The 23,753-nt window shown below is 37.8% G+C and overlaps 1 protein-coding gene across 3 annotated transcripts in view; it reads left to right on the top strand.

Annotated features, from left to right (window-relative positions):
- The window catches only part of LOC126254637 (dosage compensation regulator), a 184,831-nt gene that overhangs the window by 139,819 nt on the left and 21,259 nt on the right, over positions 1-23,753 (top strand). For all 3 annotated transcript variants that reach the window (XM_049955330.1, XM_049955329.1, XM_049955331.1), the window contains 7 exons: positions 168-380; positions 473-647; positions 2,763-2,939; positions 4,555-4,745; positions 7,144-7,305; positions 19,236-19,340; positions 20,437-20,552. In XM_049955330.1, coding sequence (XP_049811287.1) covers positions 168-380; positions 473-647; positions 2,763-2,939; positions 4,555-4,745; positions 7,144-7,305; positions 19,236-19,340; positions 20,437-20,552 — 1,139 coding nt within the window. The remainder of the gene's footprint in view (positions 1-167; positions 381-472; positions 648-2,762; positions 2,940-4,554; positions 4,746-7,143; positions 7,306-19,235; positions 19,341-20,436; positions 20,553-23,753) is intronic.

The raw sequence follows: 23,753 nt of genomic DNA, 5'->3' as shown, positions 1-23,753 counted from the left end.
ATGTGAAAAGATACACCCTGAAGAGGATACAGAAACAACAATTCATTGATAAACCTCATCACGACTATTACTCATACTGTAAAGTGTGTGTAAATATTTATATCAACTATGCAGGTGTCATCAGGTCACACACACAGTAAATAATGTGTTCTTTTTTCTGTCTGCAGATAATTCTTTCAACAAATATAGCAGAGACGTCAATCACCATTAATGATGTCGTATTTGTGATTGACAGTGGCAAAGCAAAAATGAAGTTATTTACGTCACATAATAATATGACTAACTATGCAACTGTTTGGGCATCGAAAACTAATTTGGAGCAACGAAAGGGAAGAGCTGGTCGTGTTCGACCTGGCTTCTGCTTTCATTTATTGAGCAAGGTAATTACTAAATTTTTCTACAGAATTTAGTCTCATTCACTAATTGTCAATATTTTTGTTATTAATTCAGTTTCTCTTTTAAAATGATAAAGGCTCGCTTTGAAAAATTGGATGAGCATATGACACCAGAAATGTTCCGTACTCCTTTACACGAGTTGGCACTGTCAATAAAACTACTACGTTTGGGAGCAATAGCACAGTTTCTTAGCAAGGCAATTCAGCCTCCACCTATTGATGCTGTAATTGAAGCTGAAGTCTTGCTTAGAGGTTGGTAATAAATATTATAAATATAGTATAGGAAAAATATGTTCAGAATATTTTGATAACTGTCTATGATGTAGTTCCACAAGGCTATGAACTTCTCACTGTAAGTGCAGAGATGATCTTGTTTCTTTAACTAATAAGTGAAATGTTCACCCTTTCATGTTTTGTCATTGTTCACATTTTGTGAAGTCTTTTCCATATTATCCCCTGGAGAAAAATCTGAGAAATACTGACAAAAGCATATCATCTGATGAGCATCAAAATTGTGAAAACTTCCAGTTGTGAGTTATAAGAATTGTATTACTACCACCATTGTAGCTAGTATGAGGGGTAATCATAAATCTTAAATGATGACCTCAAAAGAAAATAAACATACATAATTAAGGTTTTGTTTGCAAGTACATGCCTGCAGTCCTGGTAACATTGAAATCTCCATGCCACAGTACCATAGCACACTTTTACAGGGGCAAAAACAAAATGGCACTACCCATTGATAAAGTGGATTATCGTGTGATAGTTCATTTTTGGCAGCAGCAGAAATGTTGTTGTCATGTTATTAAGGCCAATCTGTTTGGGTAAAGGCATGATTTGAATTGATCTAACTCAGTTACAACGTTTTTGCTACTCCTGAAAACTAATTGCTCCACAATACAGCACTATATCGGTAGGTTGTGCAGTTTTATTTTGGTTTCTTGAGTGGCATGCTTCGTACTGCAGCATGTAGGATTCATTGTGCAGCAGGACTACAAAAAGTTAACTTGAAACAAACAAAAAATTCATTGTGTAACTTCAGTTGTACATGTGATAATTAAAACATTAGAGAAGATAAACTTCTTTGCCAAGATCTCTAATAATAACGTTTATTCTTGATAACCGGTTTCGGTAATCAGTGTTACCATCTTCAGATCTGGATAGTGTTTATACAGTGTGACTACATACAAAGCAATTGTAATACACAGTATTAGATACAGTATGAAAGAAAACAACAGAATAACCTATACCTATCTCATGAATTGGCAGGTATGTAACAGATGAGAAGGCTGATTCACTGGCATGTCAAAATTAAAACAACTATACACACAGTTATTAATCACATACAACTATATTGTGTCACTTACAACAGAGTACACCATTGCAGCCAGGGTGCTGTTGGACTGGCAAGCGGTTATCAATGAAGGATAGGCATTGACAAGTGGACTGACAGGTGTCGCTAGTGTAACATGTATTCCTTACTTAAAATCATTTACGTGATTAGCTTACAATGTGCTAGCTAGGATAAAAATAAATCTAAAAACACGTTTACAAAATTATTGCCAATTTATAATTAAAACAGACTAAAACTTACTCCTGTAGCACTAGTTTTACAATGTCCCTATGTAGAAACTGAATTTGTTTGGTACAGTTACCACAAACTGATATACAATAGGTTACTTAACACAAGATTTAAGAGTTTACTAAAACGACAGACACAAGTACAAAGCCATTAAAATATTTAAATTTTACATATCTTAAAAATTTAAATGTAAAATTCAATCTGTAGCAGTGTATGCTATGGTTACATTCAAAGTAACAGGAGTGTACTCAAATAGCAACGTAGTAAAAATAAAAATACGAAGTTTTAAAAAATTATAAAGAGCAGTTATCAGCATGGCTTACTCACTTCTTTTGGGTAACCATCCATGCTGTAGAAAAACATAAATGAAAACCACATGAACCAAAAAAGTAATGATAACAGCAATAGTGGCAACACACTGATTTCAGCCACTGTAATTACATTATTATGTGAATGCTATTAATGTGGAAAAGGTTTAAAGGCATGTTTAAAAAACATGTATATTGCCAAATATTTATTATTTTCAGAAGCTAAAAGATTATTCTTATTGCACTTATCAAGTAATGTATCTATAAAGAGGCTGGATTAATATTTGATGCAGTTACCACAACTGATATCCAATTGATTGCTCCTCGAGATGAGTAAATGAAATGATGAGTAAAACTTTGACTACTTTCATAGCCAGTGTAGTTTTCACTATACTATTAAGTAAAAATATGTTGTAGCAAGTCCCTTATTTCCTCACAGTATGCTCATCTTAAAAAGAGGCCATATTTTTGTTCCAGAAATGAAGTGCTTGGATAAAAATGATGAACTTACTCCATTGGGCCGAATACTGGCTAAGTTGCCTATTGAGCCAAGACTTGGTAAGATGATGATACTGGGGAATATGTTTTTCTGTGGTGATGCACTAGCAACCATGGCTGCCAACAGCTCGACCTTCCCAGAAGTGTTTGTTACTGGTGAGCTCCTCTTTTTTATTTTTTTTTTAGTGTTAACTGATGTTACCTGTTGATGTGTTGTTTAAGGACCCATTAAAGTTTCATTATAACTTACATTCTCTTCTAATATTCACTAGAACTTCATCTAGCTTATTCAGAAGATTTAATTTACAAATCCTTGTTCAGTTATACTAATGTAGATATATTACAGTTTCCTCAAATCAGTGAAAAATGCCAGAATTACTTCTCCATTACAGACCTGCCAATTATCTGCTCGTCCAGTTGAGCTGTTTCCGTTGACTGTGATGTTGAGAGTCTAAGATTTTGTCTTTAATGCTTTCTCTTGCAATACTTTGTCTACGCTTATTCACTTGCATGGTGCTGCTTATCAAGTTCATTGGGAAGCTGAATGAGCAGTGGCTCTACTCGGCTTTGGTTAAATCGTAATTGCAGCACTGTTACAAAGAAAAAAACATTGTGGATGTAAGAGAGTGAGGTCTTTAATTTCATTATGCAAGTTTTAGGAATGGTGGAGAGCTGTATAAAATGTGTAGTTCCAATGGGGAGCCCTTTGCCACCTATTATTGCCAATCTCTTTATGGAAGATATCAAAGACTGTGCACTGGAGTCACTGCCATTGAAACCTGTGTGTTGTTTGACATCATGGAAGTGAGAATTTAAACAGACTTTTGGAAAATTTGAATTGAATCCACCCAAACATTCACTTCATGATGCAGGTGGGAAAGTATGGCTGCCTTGCCTTCCTTGTAGTGTTGATCAGGAGGAAGGTTGACGGGCCATTTATAAGAATCCATCTCACACTGATTTGTATCTTCTGGCCGATAATTGTCACCATCAAGCTCAGCATGACAAGATAACTACTATCATGATTTCCAGCAGAAAGTGGTTTTCATTGTTTCTTGTGAAATTTAGTCTGTAGTTTGGGATTTACTATTCAGTGTAAATGTCTTATCACAATTAATTAAAATTTAAGAGGGAATAGGTTTACATATGTGACAAGTCATATTTTCACAACCGTAGCTTGTGGATGTTCAGTTAGCATCACTGTGACAATGAGTCCACAAGAATATATGACAAGAATGAAAATATGTATATCCTGTATAGTAATAAACTTGGCTTTACACTTGTTGCAAAGAAACTGCAAAATTTATTCAGGAAGTAATAAGGTGACCTCTGTCTGTATAGATATTCAATTGAGTAAGAAGTTAGTTCAGTCTGCACAGTTGAAAGAAAACTATTCAACAGAGTTTTAGAAAGAAGTGGATGAGGATGCCAAACTCCATGGAATTTTAGGGACTAGTTCAATGAGTAACAACCTTTATGAAGTGTGTGCTTCTGTTTTGTTGACTTTTGTGCCTCATAAGTAATTAAATAGCTCTAAAAATGTGATGAAATTACATGTTTCTTGTATACAGTAATAATTTAGAAAGGGGATGCAACAAGTACTTTCTAATGCTTAGTATTTTTTAATGAAATGTTTCTGTTCATGATAGTTGGTAGAGAAAGTATGAGTTATCATGTATTACAGATAAATTTTGTATGCTGTAAAAGTATTAAATAATGTGCAGTTTCTTATTACTGGCAGCGTCTCAGATTAATGGTCTTATACTTTCAGGCATGGACAATCGCCGTTTGACATATCAACAAAAAGCATTTGCTGGTGGTAGGCATTCAGATCATATTGCTATGCTCAATGCATTCCAAGCATGGGAAGATGTACGCATGAATGGTGAACAAGCTGAAATCGCTTTTTGTGAGCACAAGTTGTTATCAATGCCCACATTGCGTGTAACGTGGGAGGCAAAGGTGAGTGTCTCTCTCTCTCTCTCTCTCTCTCTCTCTCTCTCTCTTCTCTCTCTCTCTCTCTCTCTCTCTCTCTCACACACACACACACACCACCACCATCATCAAATTGAAAGCCATCTATGAGACCAATAGATGTGTATCAACTGTTGGCATGACAAATTCTGAGCTGTGTGTAAGACAGAGAATGTGGACAGTGGTTGCACACGTGTGTGTGTGTGGGGGGGGGGGGGGGTGCGCGCACGCTAGTGTTGTATGTGAGTTGCGCTAGTGGGAATGGTGTGTGTGTGTGTGTGTGTGTGTGTGTGTGTGTGTGTGTGTGTGTGTGTGTGTGCGCGCTTGAGAAGCAGATCCTTTGCCCAAAAGCTAAAATGTATAGCCCCTCCCCCTTACACACACACACACACACACACACACACACACACACACACACACTGCAATCTCAGGCAACTAAAACACACACTGCCCTGTGTGTGTGTGTGTTGTTGATGAAGGCTTTAATTGTGAGAGTCTTCTTGTTGTCCTATCTGTGACTTAGCATCTCTGTTATATGGTGAGTAGAAACTTTCCTTCTTGTAATATTGTTATTTTCCATCTTAGATTTTCCATTGTTTGACTTTATTCAGTTAATTTTTTTAAATAGTTTTTTATTTTTCTTTCTTTGTCATGTAATTATAATCATCATATTAACTTTCCATTTGCTCTCATTTTTCTATCATTCTTTTTCCACATGGAATTTTTGTTCATGTGATTTTAATTATTTTTATGTGTTAACATTGATTTAATTTTATTTGTTTCATCATCTTGTATTTTCATCCATGTAATTGCTTTATTTATTTCTATTTCTCATATTGCTTGAATTTCATTTTGCTTATAATGCATTCTTTTGGTTGAGTATTCATCTGCATTATTTTGTCCCTAGTGCAATAGGAATTTGTTTTAAGTGTTTGTATGATGATTACCATCCAAAAAAACATACATATTGTAACTAAAAATAAATTTTGGCACCATTGCTTTGTCAGTATAGATAGGTTATTTGATCTTTGTGTTTTTGGCTGATAGAGCAGCATTATTAAGTGTTTAAATATTATGATAGGTAAGTAAAAATAATGAAATTCACATGCACAAAACTTCCAAGTGGAAAATAATTCTAGGAATAAAAATGAGGGCAGGTGAAAAAGTTAATATGATGATTAAAATATTCTGCATGCAAGAACTATAGTTAATCCATTACTCTATACAATCAGTCCTTACAGCATTCCTTCTTTTAAAGCTGTAGAGCATCATGCAAAATTCTGATTTTTTAAAAATTATTTGTAAATGAGGGCCCACGAGAGTGAGCAGCTGCAAGATGTGACACATGGGGGCCTTAACCTGCATAACTGTAAAGATGGTTTCAAAACATCGATGGCACCACTGGGAAGTTCCCTGTTTAAGAAGGCAAGAAGAAGCAAATGGCACTGAGGATACAATTATTGTATAGGGAAGTGTAAGTTGTTTATGACTGTTGGAGGGAAGAGAACAGGATGGTGGAAGTGGACAAATGGTCTGAAACAAGGAAGTGCTCTATCTTTGTTACTTTCCATAGCCATGGAGTATGGTGTAATGACACAAGGGGGCAGGAGAGATGGGAAGCAGCTTTGTTTCTGCCTAATTTATGGGTCAATATAGAAAAAATTGATGTTTGGTAAGAAGTGCAAGGGTGTGGCCTAAATTTTAACACGACAAGGAAAAAAGGACAGACCTACAGTAAACGTGACATTGAAGGCGAGCAGCTGAAAATGGTGGAAAATTTAAAGTACTTGAGTAAGATAAAGTAGGAAAACAAAAGAAATGGCAAAAGTGAGTGAGTTTGCAAGGCAAGTTGAAATCTTTATGAAGAGTTTGAGAGGAATTACATGGGACAAATAAGCAAAGTAAAATATTCAAGAAGTCAGAAATGTGTAACAAAATAGAAAAGATGAGACATGAAAATGTTAGGAAGAGAACACATAAGGATCACCAGCAAGGTAATATTGAGTGAAAAAGTTAAAATTATTTGGGGATGTAAAGAGTGTTTGAGAAGAGGATGGCTAGAAAAATGTGTAAGATGAAGATGGAAGGCAAGAGACCAAAGGGAAGGCCAAGTTATAAAGTGAATGAAAAGAGTAGAAGGGGAAGCGTTCATAAGAGAGAGGACTGGGCCATAAGATTGTTAAAGATGTGGTCGTGAGGGCAGAGAAGGTGGCGAGTCTTGGGTTCCCAGCAAGCTCCCCCACTATTGGGGAAATTTGTTAGGATGATGTAGGTTTGACTTTTCTATTACATGTTTGTTTAACTCTAAACATGCCAAAACATTTTTTTAGAATTCTAATTTACTTCAGTGTATTTGCTATTCATCAATCACTTACTAAATTTCCAGAATCAGCTTAGGGATTTACTACAGTCAATTGGGTTTCCAGAGGAATCAATGGCCCCTCAGCCTCTGAACTTCAGTGGACCTGACCCAAAACTTGATATGGTAACAGCCCTGATGTGTATGGGACTGTACCCAAATGTATGCTATCATAAGGATAAGAGGAAGGTATGTTTAATTTGATTCACTTTCTGATGTCTGAAAAATAATTTAAATACATTGTCTAGATAAGAGGAAAACTACCAAATGTGAATTCTCAATATATACACACACATTTGCTTGAAACAGTATTAGTCTTAGTCCATCAAACTTATTGGTACTATTGTATTTCTACATTACCAGTAGCTCTATATGTTCCTGGAAGTTGGAAGTAACATTGAAATGGATTTAGAAATGAAAAACTTGACACTTCCAATGTCATATGTATTTTGTAATGGCTCTAATTATCTTACTTCAACCAGTATCTCACCAGGATTTAGAGTTCCTGATTACATTTACATGGGATGCAGTAAAGGTACTGCAATTCACTATTTGTGATTTGATGCTTGTTTTTCTATAGGAATAAAATGTGTCCTTTAGTAATTAAAATACACCATCATAGGGGTACTCCCATACAAAAAGTTTTCTGTGAAAAATGCGTTTTTGATTATAGACCCTAAAAGCTTCCACAAGGTGTTTTGTTTTCTCTGTCTCTTTAAGTATTGCTCATTTAAAGTGCCTTTTTGCCGCATGGATGTACCGCCTCTTTGTCACAAGTTTACATGAAGATTCAGATGGGTAGAGGACCAATTACCGTGTAGTTTGTCCGCTTTAACCCCCACAACCTAATCTTTCCTCTTAAAATAAGAGTTCAGAAAACTGCATAATTTATGTGTTGCCAAACAAACTTGTATTTTATTGCACTAATTTAACTAATTTTGTATTTATATTACTTCTTGCAGAAGTTGCTGTAATGATGCCAGAAATTGCTTCCCATTTAAGACTTTTCCCATTAATACATTCCTTACTCATGACCACCTCAAGAATGTTTTGGCAAGATGTTACAATATTGCTCATTCTTGTATTGCCCATAGTGCTCACACACTTCTGGTTATTTAACTACATTAATTCTGATGGTTACCTTGCACTCCAATTCAGATTTTTAAAGTACCTAAAAGTTCATCATGAGCATTAATAAAAATAATTTCTGCTAATACAAATAATAGCTGTCTAAGCTCGTTTACAAAATAATTGACATTATTCTTATGGTCACTTTTACAATCTTCAAATTACATTTGAGTCTTCTCATGGTGAACCTCCTTTATATTCTCTTTCTTCATGGGTGTGTGTCTCCACCTTCATCACTGTGTTCTCTTATCTCTGTCACACAGAGGCTTTATTTCATTTCTGTACACAATAAATCCCATTAATCTCACTCTGTTGACAGACCATTCCCACTCCAAGAGGGACAACACATTCCAGACTGGACGGGCAATCTGTTCCATCCTAGTTAGTAATGCTTTTTGTGCAACGGTGTGCCTGTGGAATAATGACACTAGTTTTTTTTTTTTATTTTCCTAGTAATCCATCTTCCTCCTACATATAAATACAACCTGATGCCACCATGTTCTCATACTGAAGCCACTGTTACTCATTTCCTCCAACTATTTGAGTTCATCCTCTGTTCTTACAGAATTGCTATTAAGGAACATTGTTTTACTACATCTGTGGAGCACTCAAATGTTATACACTCAGTAGAACCAATCTCAGGATCACAAATATATGGCACTGTACCTAATCCCATATATATTGTAAATGTGAAAGTTTATGTGTGAGAATGTTTGTTAGCCCTTCACCCAACACCCAGGCTACCTTTTATTCGAAAAAGAAAAACTGTCTCTGTGGGAAGGGTAATACGAATAAAACATAATCACTGAAACCTAACTGCCAAATGAATGCATTAGCGAAGAGATAAGTTTTTAAAAGTTTTGACAAATAAAATGTATTGGATTGATATTATTGTGATTCTTAAACAGTGACTTGGCTTTTCTATTTGCATTTGAATAATTTATAATTTTTTTGTGGATTTTATTTGCTTCTAGTTCAGAAGAATTAATGTTGAGAACTTGGATTGTGGAAGTGTTTTGGATTGTGATTTTTGAAAATTGCTTTTTTCCCCTTTGGATTTCAATAATTTGTAGTTTCTTTAGTGATTTCAACTTTTTCTACATATCGAAAGTGAGCTTTTCATGCATTGAAGTGGCTTTTCTGTTACATTTGAGTTATTCACAGTCTTTTTGGTGATTTTGTTGGTTTGTAGGATCTCGGTAGTTTGTTTCTGAGTTATTTTGTTGTTTCTTTCCTTGATTCAATTGGGCATTTGTTTTGGATTACTGAATGTGCCATCTATTTGGTTGTGTTTTTGCCGGTGTAGTTACTTATTAAATTAGGTTGTTTAGATCAAATCTCTTTCGACATCAGTTTCTGTTTAACAGTTGCTGTTTGAATTTCTAATTGCTGGCAAACACAAGTCTAATATCTCACATAGCTCAAAAAGAGCTCAAGCTGTGAAGATAGCTAGACAGCAACCATCATTTGTTCATGTTGAACAGCAGAGAATTGAGCAGGCGGAGCATCAGGAAAAAAAGCGGCTGAAACCTTGGAGTAGGCTGATGTTTGACATCAGTAGAATGCTAAACGCATTTGCATCTCAGCGTGCACCTGAGGCATCAGAGCAGTCCTATCCTCAACGCCAGTATACAGCAGAATGCGTAGCATCTTGGATGCTTTGAGACAGCTGAAGATCCAGCTTCTCGGTGTCGGGAGAATGAAACATGCATGGCAGTGCGTGCCACTGAAACAGTCGAAGAGGCATACGCACGTTCACTCGCTGTTGCCCAACGAAAAGTTGAGTGTCTGCAAATATTCGCAGTGAGTACCTGGGGATTTTTAAAAAATGTGCTTTTGACTTTGATCCAACTGTAGATTACACTAACCATAGGCTCATCAAAATTGACTATATGAACAAGGCACACAAATTTTGTGGAGAGGAAATGGTGGGAATGTGTTGCTCGGGTGGGGGGGGGGGGGGGGGGGAAGATACCCATTCCCACATCATTCTGGTCTATCCTTTAAAGGAGTTATGTTTTGGCAAGTCTGATGTGTCACTGAGGTTCCTAGCTTTATAATAAAATACAATTCATTTTTTCACATGACCTCCTGAGAGACAGGTAGAATTTTCACCATGCTTGGGTTTTCACTGACCTTTGCAGTTCAAGGGTAAGTATACCATGAAATATGATCCCTTTTACCTCCAACCAATGGTCAAGCACAAGTTCTGCAGGTTAACTTTATTTTACTTTATGGAAGATGATGAGGCAGAGACTGACAGACATTACCAAATTATTCAGGGAGTTGAATGGGTAACAGTACTGAAAATACACAAAAGTTATGCATCATCACATTGTATTGATGTATGAGTTTAATACAGCTCTTGAGAGCATGCCCATGAGAGCTGCAAGGTGGTGATCCATGAGGATCACATGCTGAGTGAGCAGCACGCACGCCACTACAATGTGCCAGCCGCAGCTGAAGTTGTGGCTGCGTTTGCGAGTGTCGACTAGTATCCCATTATGTTTTGGAAATGAAAAGGAGGATATCATTTCTCAAACACACATGGGAACTGGGCAACCAAACCCGAACAGAAAAGTGACGTGCAGGGATTTCTACATGTTTCACCTGATGGTCTGTGAACACTGTTTCATCTTACCTCCACGAATATACGCAGGATTCATTCTCCTTTGTCTGGCGCTATGGCCAATCAGACTTAATCATCTTCACATACAAACCAGCCTCTACCAATATCAGGGAAGGACTGATGGACATGCAGAAACAGACTGACTGCCATATCATAGTGTGACTTTGAGCAGCAGTGAAGTGGCATGACGGATATTGAGCTTGCTGCTTCACTAGAGGCATGGAACAGTGACACATTTATTTACAGCCAGGATCGTGTATTGTATTCACAGCAGAGCTACTAGCTATCAACAGGACCCTACATTTTGTTTCTCAGGCCTCCTCCCACAGTTTTTTAAAATGTACCTGCTCAGTGAGCTGCCTGCAGGCTATCAAGCAATCCTTCTCTCGTCACCCTTTGATCTCCGTTATCCATGACTTCTCTGCCCTTGGCCATACTGCCTACTCAGTTGTCTTTCCTGGGTCCCCAGTAATGGGGTCATCCGAGGGAACGAATTGGCTGACCATTTGGCTAGAGATGCAGATACTTATCCCCATTCCCTTCCATGAATCCAACTGCAGATATGCGGACCTATGTCAGATCTCTCTTTGCCGAAAAGTGACATGACATTCGGCGCGCTACCGCTCTCAGTAATAAACTCCACACAATCAAGGAGTCTACTGTGATTTGATGCTCTTCTTTCCACTCCTCTCGGAAGGAGTCCACTCTCTTATGCTGTCTGTGCATTGGTCATACCAGGTTCACTCAGTGTTTCCTGTTGCATACTGAACCACCCCTACAATGTGGTTGTGGAGTCCGACTAACAGTATCCCATATATTGGTGGAATGTCCCCTTCTTTTGGCCCTTCGTACTAAGTGTAGCCTTCCAGATTCCTTAAATTTAATATCAGCAATGATTCACATATGGTTGAACTGGTCCTCAATTTCCTCCGTAAAAGTGGTTTTCATTTCAGATATAAGGTCAGCTTTACTCCTGAAGTGGGGTCAGTGTGGTTGTGGTTGGGACCTCTCAGTCTGGGACCCATCACAACTCCCCCTTGCAAAGACCACTCTTTTATCCCTCTGTTTTCCCAGTTTCTAACTTTGAGCTGCCCTTTAATACCTTCTACTGTGTGTATTTTAACTCACTCATTTTATAGTTTGACTCCTCTGATTGGATCTGTCCAGTTTTAGGAGACCCTCTTTCTTCTGTGTGTAACTTTGGAATTGCAGGACTGATGACCTTACTGTTTGGTTCCATAACCCCCCCTCAATTAATTAATCAATTAGTCAGTTCCCAATGGTGAGTACATGTACTGTATGGAGGCCAGTTTACGCACTCGAGTAGTGGCACGACTCTGTCATCCTAACTGCATTTTTGGGCCTGTGCCAGACGGAAGACTTTACCGAAGCTGTGTTGTACGGAGAAGTGCAAAAATACAGCGTGTGTAAATAAAGTTTCAACACTGATTTTTTCCTGAGTAGCAGTGCGCACGCACACTGGTCTTATCGCCTGCACCAGGCAGTGGTGGATGTTGGCTAAGCAAGCCAAGCATCGTCATTCGCCAGCGAAATGCTGGAGTGAAAACATCATGAGTGCAGGGAGTGTCTGTTCCTAAATGTCATTGAGAAATTGGAGTGTCCAAAATGCAGTGCCTCTTGGAGCAGCGGTGTTCGATTAAATTTTGTGTAAACTGAACAAGACCGATACGGAAACATTCAAAATGATTCAAGAGGCCTATAAAGAATACACCATGTCACGTGCCATGGTTTTCATGTGGTGCAAAAGGTTCAAAAATGGCCGCGAGGACTTGGAGGGTGATGAGCACTCTGGAAAACCTTTCAACGGGCAGTACTGATGAAAATTCGGGCAAAGTGCGTCAAGTTTTAAACAGTGACCGACATCTCAACATCAGAATGATTCCAGATGAGGTGAGTCTGCCCAGAGAAGAAAGACGACTGGGTGCTCCACCATGACAATGCAACCGTTCACACCTGCTTCACCATAACTGAAGTGTTGACCCGGTTCAATGTGACAGTGCTGCTGCAGCCACCCTACAGCCCTGACCTCACACCCAGTGACTTCTTTTTGTTGCCCAGGATGAAGAGAGACCTGAAAGAGTAGCGGTTTGATAGCATCACAGTGACCCAAAAGGCTTCAACGAGGGTTTTGAACAGCATTCCAGTTAAGGAGTTCCAGGGAGCTTACCAGCCATGGGAATCTTGTTGGCAGCAGTGTGTAGATTCTCAAGGCATCTATTTTGTAGAATTTTAGTCTGATATATGAAAATATTCAATAAATTTTGTTTTCTGAGACCAGCATTGAAACTTCATTTACTCACCCTGTATTATGCACGAAACATGTCACGGAAAGAGTGTTATCTTTGTGTGTAAGGCTTCCGTGTCAAAGAGAGACTTGGACAGAATTTACACTGTGCATTGCTGTGGTATATGGTTGCTGTTTTACCTGTGTCAGGACAGTTTTCAGGCCCTGAAAACAGTCGATGGATAGGAAAAAGCCACGTTCCAGGAAGCACATGGGGCAGTAGGACTTTTTTAAGATGACCACTCAGATGCTATGATGGAGATGCCATATAGTGTTGGTCGTCAGCCAAGATGAGAGAGCACTTTGCTATCATGTTGAGCATCTGCAGTCTCTCAGATCCCATTACACTTTGGAACAAATATAAAACCACATTATCTGAAGAGATCACACCAGTACTGAGGGACAGCACAAGCCAATGACGACATACACTGACCAACCAGAACATTACGACCACCTACCTAATAGCTGGTACATCTGTCTATGGCATGGATAACAGTGGTGACGCATTGTGGCATGGAAGCAAAATGTCCTGGGTTTCCTCTACAGTTGCTACCCTCTACAGCTTCCTCTAGTTCCGTGGAAGTTAACCTCTGATGTCTTAATAGATGTCCTATCAGGTCTCTTCTTCTTGTTGTCGATTCTCTGAAAACCACCTCATTCCTTACCTTACCAGTTCCTCTAATATTCCAACATTTGTCTGTAGCACCACATCTCAATTGCTTTGATTCTCTTCTGTTCCAGATTTCCTGTACTCAGACTCACTGCCATACAATGCCGTGCTCCAAACATACATTCTCAGAAGTTTCTTCCACAAATTAAGGCCTATGTTTGATACTAGTAGACTGGATCAGGAATGCAATTTTTGCCAGTGATAGTCTGCTTTTTATGTCCTCCTTACTCCATCCATCATATGTTATTTTCTCCATCCATCATATGTTATTTTGCCTAGGTGGCAGAATTCCTTAACTTTGTCTACTTTGTGATCCCCAAATCTGATTAGTTTCAGACTTCTCTTTTTTGCTACATGTCATTAGCCTGCTTTCATCTTTCTTTGATTTATTCTCAATCCATATTCTGTACTCATAAGACTGTTCATTCTGTTCAACAGATCATGTAATTCTACTTCACATTCACTAAGGGTAGCAATGTCACCAGCGAATCATTGGTGTTCTTTCACCTTGCATTTTAATCTCATTCTCCAGTTTCGCTTTTATTTCTATTGTTGCTTCTTTGATGTATAGATTGAACAGTAGGAGCAAAAGGTTACATCCATGTTTACACCCTTTTTAATCCAAGCACTTGTTCATGGTCTTCCAGTCTTATCGTTTACATCTTTGTTCATGTGCATATTGTATATTACCGGCCTTTCTCTGTATCTTCCCCTATCTTTCTTGGAATTTTGAACATCTTGCACCATTTGCATTGTCGAACGCTTGTTCCATGTCGACAAATCCTCTGAACATGTCTTGAATTTTCTTTAGCCTTGCTTCTATCATCAACCACATCATCAGAACTGCCACTCTGGTGCTTTTACCTTCCCTAAAACCAAACTGATTGTCATTTAACATATACTCAATTTTCTTTGCCAGTCTTCTATATATTATTCTTGTCAGCAACTTGGATATGTGAGCTGTTAAACTGATTGTGCAATAATTCTAGCACTTGTTGGCTCTTGCAATCGTAAGAATTTTTTGTGGGTGATGTTTTTCCAAAATTTTGATGGTATATTGGCAGTCTCATACATTCTACACTCCAACTTGAATAGTTGTTTTGTTGCCACTTCCCACAATGATTTTAGAAATTCTAATGGAATGTTACCTATTCCTTATGCCTTACTTGATCTTAAGTTGTCAAAAGCTCTTTTAAACTCTGACTGATCCCCTGTTGACTTCTGTTTCTACTTCCATCACTTCATCTGACAGCCCTCACCTCATAGAGGCCTCTAATGTACTGTTTTAATTTATTAAGGCAAAATGGCATAAGGGAACAATTGACAGGAATGAGGGAAAGAAATACTGTAGAAGAAGAATGGGTAGCTTTGAGGGATGAAATAGTGAAGGCAGCAGAGGATCAAATCGGTAAAAAGACGAGGGCTAGTAGAAACCCGTGGGTAACAGAAGAAATATTGAATTTAATTGATGAAAGGAGAAAGTATAAAAATGCAGTAAATGAAGCAGGCAAAAAGGAATACAAACGTCTCAAAAATGAGATCAACAGGAAGTGCAAAATGGCTAAGCAGGGATGGCTAGAGGACAAATGTATGGATGTAGAGGCTTATCTCACTAGGGGTAAGATAAGATACTGCCTATAGGAAAATTAAAGAGACCTTTGGAGAACAGAGAACCACTTGTATGAATATCAAGAGCTTGGATGGAAACCCAGTTCTAAGCAAAGAATGGAAAGCAGAAAGGTGGAAGGAGTATATTGAGGGTCTATAGAAGGGCAATGTACTTGAGGACAATATTATGGTGAGCAAGATGTATGAGACAGGCGAAATACCCTCAGACTTCAAGAAGAATATAATAATTCCAATCCCAAAGAAAGCAGGTGTTGACAGATGTGAAAATTACCGAACTATCTGTTTAATAAATCACAGCTGCAAAATACTCACACAAATTCTTTACAGACGAATGGAAAAACTGATAGAAGCCGTCCTTGGGGAAGATCAGTTCGGATTCCGTAGAAATGTTGGAATACGTGAGGCAATATTGACCCTACGACTTATCTTAGAAGAAAGATTAAGGAAAGGCAAACCTACGTTTCTAGCATTTGTAGACTTAGAGAAAGCTTTTGACAATGTTGATTGGAATACTCTCTTTCAAATTCTGAAGGTGGCAGGGGTAAAATACAGGGAGTGAAAGGCTATTTACAATTTGCACAGAAAGCAGAAGGCAGTTATAAGAGTCGAGGGACATGAAAGGGAAGCAGTGGTTGGGAAGGGAGTAAGACAGGGTTGTAGCCTATCCCCAATGTTATTCAATCTGTATATTGAGCAAGCAGTAAAGGAAATGAAAGAAAAGTTCGGAGTAGGTATTAAAATCCATGGAGAAGAAATAAAAACTTTGAAGTTCGCCGATGACATTTTAATTCTGTCAGAGACAGCAAAGGACTTGGAAGAGCAGTTGAATGGAATGGACAGTGTCTTGAAAGGAGGATATAAGATGAACATCAACAAAAGCAAAACGAGGATAATGGAATATAGTCGAATTAAGTCGGGTGATGTTGAGGGAATTAGATTAGGAAATGAGACACTTAAAGCAGTAAAGGAGTTTTGCTATTTGGGGAGCAAAATAACTGATGATGCCCGAAGTAGAGGGTATATAAAATGTAGACTGGCAATGGCAAGGAAAGCGTTTCTGAGGAAGAGGAATTTGTTAACATCGAGTATAGATTTAAGTGTCAGGAAGTTGTTTCTGAAAGTATTTGTATGGAGTGTAGCCATGTATGGAAGTGAAACGTGGACGTAAATAGTTTAGACAAGAGAATAGAAGCTTTTGAAATGTGGTGCTACAGAAGAATGCTGAAGATTAGATGGGTAGATCACATAACTAATGAGGAGGTATTAAATAGAATTGGGGAGAAGAGGAGTTTGTGGCATAACTTGACTAGAAGAAGGGATCGGTTGGTAGGACATGTTATGAGACATAGAGGGATCACCAATTTAGTATTGGAGGGCAGCGTGGAGGGTAAAAACCGTAGAGGGAGACCAAGAGATGACTACACTAAGCAGATTCAGAAGGATGTAGGCTGCAGTAGGTACTGGGAGATGAAGAAGCTTGCACAGGATAGAGTAGTGTGGAGAGCTGCATCAAACCAGTCTCAGGACTGAAGACCACAACAACAACAACAACAACAACAACAACAACAAGATAAAATGAGTCTGGGTGCACAACATAAACAATAAAACTTAATGTGCAACTTGCAAAAGGTGTTTTTCCTTTGAACTAATGTAATTTATTTCTTCTTCACATTTTGCATTCAGCCATTTCACATTAGCTTCTCTGCCCTACCTATTTATTTCATTTGTAAGTTTCTTGTTTTTCTGTGTTGCTGAATTTCCCTGAACATTTTTACCTCCCTCTTTCATCAGTCAGTTGAAATATTTCTTCTGTTACTCATAGTCTCTTTGCAGTTACCTTCCTTGTACCTATGTTGTTCTTTCCAACATCTGTGACTGCCTTTTTAGAGATGTCCATTTGTCTCATATTGATCCACCTACAGAAAATTCATTATCTCAGTATCTAAAATCTCCAAGCACCTCAAGCATCCCTCTTCATCCCTTAGTACTTCCGAATCCCACTTCTTTACACAGTGATTCTTCCTGACTAATCCCCGGCCGCGGTGGCCGAGCGGTTCTAGGCGCTTCAGTCCGGAACCGCGCGACTGCTATGGTCGCAGGTTCGAATCCTGCCTCAGTCATGGATGTGTGTGACGTCCTTAGGTTAGTTAGGCGACTGATGACCTAAGATGTTCAATCCCATAGTGCTCAGAGCCATTTGAACCCGACTAATTGCCGGCCGGTGTGGCCGTGCGGTCTAGGCGCTTCAGTCTGGAACCGCGTGACCGCTCTGGTCGCAGGTTCGAATCGTGCCTCGGGCATGGATGTGTGTGATGTCCTTAGGTTAGTTAGGTTTAAGTAGTTCTAAGTTCTAGATGACTGATGACCACAGATGTTAAGTCCCATAGTGCTCAGAGCCATTTGAACCTGACTAATTTCTTAATCTTCAGCCAACTCTTCGTCACTACTAAATTGTGACCTGAGTCTATATCTGCTCCTGGGTACACCTTACAATTGAATATCTGACTTCAGAAACTCTGCCTGACCATGGAGTAATGTAACTGGAATTTTCCCATATTTGCTTTTACCAGCTGAAATTTATTGCAGAACTCACTTAGTCTTTCTCCTCTCATTCCTGCTACCAAACCTATATTCTCCCATAATCCTTTCTTCTACTATTTCCCCTGCAACTGCATTCCAATACCTCATGACTATTAGATTTACATCTCCATCTATGTGCTGAATATCTGTTCGATATTTTCATATACTTTCTCTCTCTTTTCATCTTCTATTTGAGACATCTGCATGTATACCTGAACTATTGTTGTCGCTCTTGGTTCTGATGAGAACAACCTATCACCGAACTGTTCACAATAATTCACTATCTGCCCTACCTTCGTGTTCATAATAAATCCTCCTCGTGTTGTACCTTTTCTGCTGCTGTTCATATTACCTTATATTCGTCTGACCAGAAATCCCTGTCTTCTTTCCATTTCGATTTGCTGACCACCTCTATATCTAGACCGAGCCATAGCCTTTCCGTTTTCAGATTTTGTGGTTTTCCTACCACGTTCAGACTTATGACATCCCATGCCCTTCTGTTGGTTATTTAGTCCCCCCCCTCACACACACACACACACACACACACACACACACACACACACACACACACACACACACACAGTCGTGCAGTTTGGTGTACCATAAGTGGGCCTGCCTCAATACCTCAGAGAGATGACTTTTGAGATGGTGCATACACATGGATGGTGAGTTTCACCATTAACGTTGCGGGGCGCAACTAGTTCTTCATAAATTTCCGTTTTTGGTCTTTTAGTAAGTGAATAGGACACTCTTCCCACTCATCTGGCTGTTAAAAATATATTATTTGTGATCTTATTTTCATGTCTGGACATGCACTAATTGCTTTCTTACCAAGTTTCAAGGATTCTATATTGTTGACCAGGTTATTGTTTTATTATTTTCCATAGCAACAAAACATTATGGAAATTAAGTAATGGATGTAGCAGATTGTTGACACACAGACGAGAGATAGAATATTGAAATGAGAGTCTTTCACTCCTTTTGTAAGAAAAAATGCTGGTATGAGGTTATTATTTTGTGTATAGTGTTTCAGGACTCCCAGCCAGTGTGGACTTGCATATGCTTTACAGTGTTAGTGTAGTGCTAAATTCTCACTAGTCATGTCATTAAGATTCTGTAATGTACTGTTTTGTATTTCACATGATAATTAAATTACATTGTTCTCATTTATTTTGCAGGTGCTGACAACTGAATCCAAAGCTGCTCTTATCCATAAGACGTCTGTAAACTGCAGCAACTTTGAACAGAAATTTCCTTTCCCTTTCTTTGTATTTGGAGAAAAGGTATGTGAGTGCACTGGCATTGAATGATTTGTTTCTAAATACCATTGTACCTTACCATAGATGATCTGAGTTAATCTTGCATGTAATCATTACAGCATATCAGTCATTACATCAGCAAATCATCGTGAGTGGTCCAATTTACTTTTGCTTCCATGAGAGTGCTGATTAACTGACCAATTGGTGCAGCCAAGTATTATTTAATTCGTATATGTTAAACATATATAAGAAATTGGTATTTTAATAGAGTATGGCCAAATAGTGAAAAATGGAAGATCTACAATGCCAGCAATTGTATAGCAACAATAGGGAATGGATAGCATTTGTTTTCTTTGTGCCTCTAAGTGGTGAATAGCGATCTTTCCATACTGTTACCCCATCCTGGATTTTACCTTGGGATGGTTTTCATAAACAGATTCTCAATCTTTACACAATACAAACAAGCAGTTAACCAATAATTCTACTTGCAGTGTTATGAAAAGGATAGATTGCTACTCACCATATAGAGGAGACGTTGAGTAGCAAACAGGCACAACAAAAAGACTGGTACATGTTTAAGCTTTTGGCAAAAAGGCCTTCTTCTAAAATTGAAAATACATAAGTGCAACTCTCACATGTGGCCACTGTCTCAGGCTGCTGAGGCCTTGGCAGCTAGAGACTTTACTTTACTTTTTTTTTCTCCCTACTTTAGAAGGAGGCCATTTGGACGAAAACTTTAGTGTATAGCAGTCTTTTTGATGTGTGTGTCTGCGATTCAACATATCCTTTATATGCTGAGTAGACAATCTATCCTTTTCATAATGTTGTCGCTATTCCATCGTGAATTTTCCATTGTTTAAATTTACTTGCATTTTTACTGCATGTAACAATTAAACCTTTAGACTTAGTAAATAGTGCTTATGAAATCATGTCTCATTATTTGCGGAAACTTCATTTAAATATAAATTTTGATGCACTTTTCATCAAATGGAACTGGTACTTCCTGCTTTAAGTTGCCAAATCTGATCTTTTCTCTTAATTATTTCAGTATTGCTGGAAGAACTTGTAGCACAAATAGAAGATAAAATTTGATAACATTGTATTTATTTTTAATTGGCAGATTCGAACAAGGGCTGTTTCATGTAAACAGACGACCATGGTGACACCTATTCACTTGCTGTTATTTGGATCCAGAAAGGTTGAATTCGTCGAGAACATCATACGCTTAGACAACTGGTAAGTTTTGTGTCCATCATTGTAAAACTTCCTGACAGATTTCAACTGTGATCTGGACAGCTACTTGACTGTGGATCCAATCCTATCACAGGTAATTCTGTTAGAACATCTCTTCTATTTTTCGAACTTTATAGATGCTGTCAAACTTATCTGTGAAGTTTGGTGATGGTGAATGCAATGACGAGCTTGGCATATAATTTTAATCAGTAGCACCTACCCAGCTGCATAGTAAAAGATTCATTCTGGAAACAGTTTGCAGTGCAGATGTTAATCATGTTTATTAAACTTTGACATCAAAATTTATTTCTATTAAGTATGTAATGTTAACATAATTTTTTCTTGAAGGTAAAATAAATATTGTTTGGAACTGTTTTCTTCTAGCATTATAGTGGGCATCATAAAGATTTTCTTTCTTATATTTAATGTTGTGCTGTGCCCATGTAGTATTTTGTCTCCCATTGGAAGCTCGAAAGAGTCAGATGATGGCAAACCTATAGCAGTAGATGCTAGATTAATGGAACTTCATGGATTGTGGTAATTACACAAATTGTGCTGGAAGTTATAAAAAAAAAATAATAGCTCACCCACATTCCAAAATATTTCATTGGCTTGCAGTCTTTAATCTACATATCCCGTTAATTCTTTTAGGAGATCCTCATTAATTCTTCTTTGATTATTTTATTACACCCTGTCATGATAAATGCTGTAGTTGTTAAAGTTAGTTTATCCAACACAGTGAAATTTCAGATTTGTTCATGTGTAATACTGGTAGTATCATTTGAATGGGTTACATTATCTACATTTGCACTGCTGTATAGGAATAATCGTTTCTTTTATTTTTGTATACTACTCTCAAGACATGATTTGTACTGAAGAATGATAGAAGCGGTGTCATATTTCGAGTGACTGTATAATCTTCTCATAACTTGCATTATAAGCAAACCGATTCCGTGTCTTTGCCTAACAAGGCTTGGCTTTATCGATGACTGCACAGAACTATACTTGATGCACTGGCAGATGAGAATAATTGACTAATGTAAGCTCATCATTAGGTTGAGGGGATGGCTACATATCAATTTCCGTAAATTTGATGCTGAAGTTAAAATTATAAACAGTTTATGTCACCAAAAGTGAATGCCAACTTCCTGACTGAGGAATGATGACAGTGAAATAGTTTAATCTCTCATATAAATAATTTAGAAATATGACTGCTTTGTCACATAGCAGATCATAAAACCCTGTCAATCATAGTTCAGAAAGTCCCCCCTAAAGTTTTGTAACAATTCCAATGGCCAATGCATGAAAAATGAATCAAGTTTGTAACACTAATTAATAAATAATAAAATTAAAATCTCCACACACAAAATTAATCACAAAAATAATCAGTCCAGTGGCGAGCTGCCCAAAACTTATAATTCCAATCTTCGCTCCAAAGAATCATAAGTTCATGTTGTCTGATGCAAAATTTTCTTAGTCTGTAATCAACAAACCACTCTTTCTCTGAGTATTCTGAATGCGCTGCATAAATAAATGAATCGCTGTACTGCCAAAGTGCCATTCATACCTACAGAGTCCACGCCATTAAATGATTACTATTGTTCTACAGGACCAAACTGTTTGGTCATTGGTCCCTTTGACTGTGAAGTGCTCAAAATTTGTTGATGGTGTGAAGGAAAAGGAATAGCTATTTTTCATTCTAGGAAACTGCCTGTGGTGGCTATATGTTTGAAGCAGGTCCACTGAGCAGAGGGATAAGTAGGATGCCATAAAACTGTGAAAACTGAACTGTCATAAGTGCTATCCTCCACCTGTTACTATTTACAAAGACAAACCTCATCAGTTCACTCAGGTTCTAACTGGCCAGTCAAAATTTTAGCCCAATCGGAATTCATTACCTGAGAAGTCAAGTGCCACAAGTCCTATTTCTTCAGATTTGATGTAAAAACATATTTTTAATAGATATTACATCATTTGTAAAAGTAAGACTGGTCCTGCTCCAGCCATGACCAATTTAGACATGTTCAATAGACATGTACTCTCTTAACACTCCGTAAATCATACGTGAGCTAGTGCAGGACTGATGCCCATTTTCCATAAATTAAGCAGTGTCTTTATATTTAAAATACGCTTTTAAGTCAAAATTGCAGAAATTGAACTTTGCCCCTTTACTTTACATCTGAGGTACGGAATTATTTCTTGTAGCTCAGTACATTTTTGTAAAGCAAGTAATACATGTTGTACTCCTTTCGGCAAGTATTAGTATGTTAAATAAGAAGCTTGAAAACAAACATCAAATGTATGTCATGTCATTCTGCGTTGTTTCTTCATTTGTTCCTAATAAGTGTGAAATCCTTATCTCTTGTAACATTCGAGCTTGATTTGTACAAAATGGTTCCAGCACTACTTAACTCGAGTTAGTGTGATTTTACTTGCAAGCATATTAATTCTAGACTAATTAATTAGTTTTACTGACAGCAATAGTAGCTTTATATGAGAGCACTCCTAATACCTTGTTTGTCATACCTCATGACTAAGGACCAGAAAAATTCACATTTTGCAATAAATGCTAAAGGGATGCGAATTCTGCCTCAAAATATGAAAATATGAAATACCTAATATATGCTATATCACAGCGAATTGAATCCAGGTGAACAATTTTTTCAGAGATAGAAATAGCTTTATTTTCTGCTTATAAATATTGAAAGTGTAACCAATTGTTGATTACTGGTACTGGTTCACCCAGTTTGGAAAAATAAAGTGCATAATAACCCGTTTGCAAAATGAAAAGTGTACGAACACAGTGACACATCTGTGCATTCGAAGCTCTGGTAGTGCCACACCAATTGTGGGTGGTTGAATGATCTATTTAAGGTTCTCACAATGCGATAGAAGTAGTACTCAGCTGTGGGACCTTGCATTTTATAACAAAGAAACATGTACATATGTTATCTACAATTAAAAAGTTGGTATAATGTGGATACTTCTAACATGGGGAATGTTTTGAACTAGGGTTGTCTAGAATGCCACTAGATTCCTGAATGCTTTGTGTTGCATGTTTCACATTGTTTTCTTATTTTGAAATAACTGAAGAGACATCCTGAGCCTTCATGAATTTTGGTTATGACCATAAAACAATGGAAAATAGCAGTGATTCATGTGACAGTGTGTCAGTTCTGATTTCTTAGGACACAGTTGAAGGTA

This window comes from Schistocerca nitens, chromosome 1 (genome assembly GCF_023898315.1).
Source record: "Schistocerca nitens isolate TAMUIC-IGC-003100 chromosome 1, iqSchNite1.1, whole genome shotgun sequence".
Taxonomy (NCBI): Eukaryota; Metazoa; Arthropoda; class Insecta; order Orthoptera; family Acrididae; genus Schistocerca; species Schistocerca nitens.
Note: the sequence above shows the minus strand (reverse complement) of the source record. Positions and strands in the feature narration are given on the sequence as shown.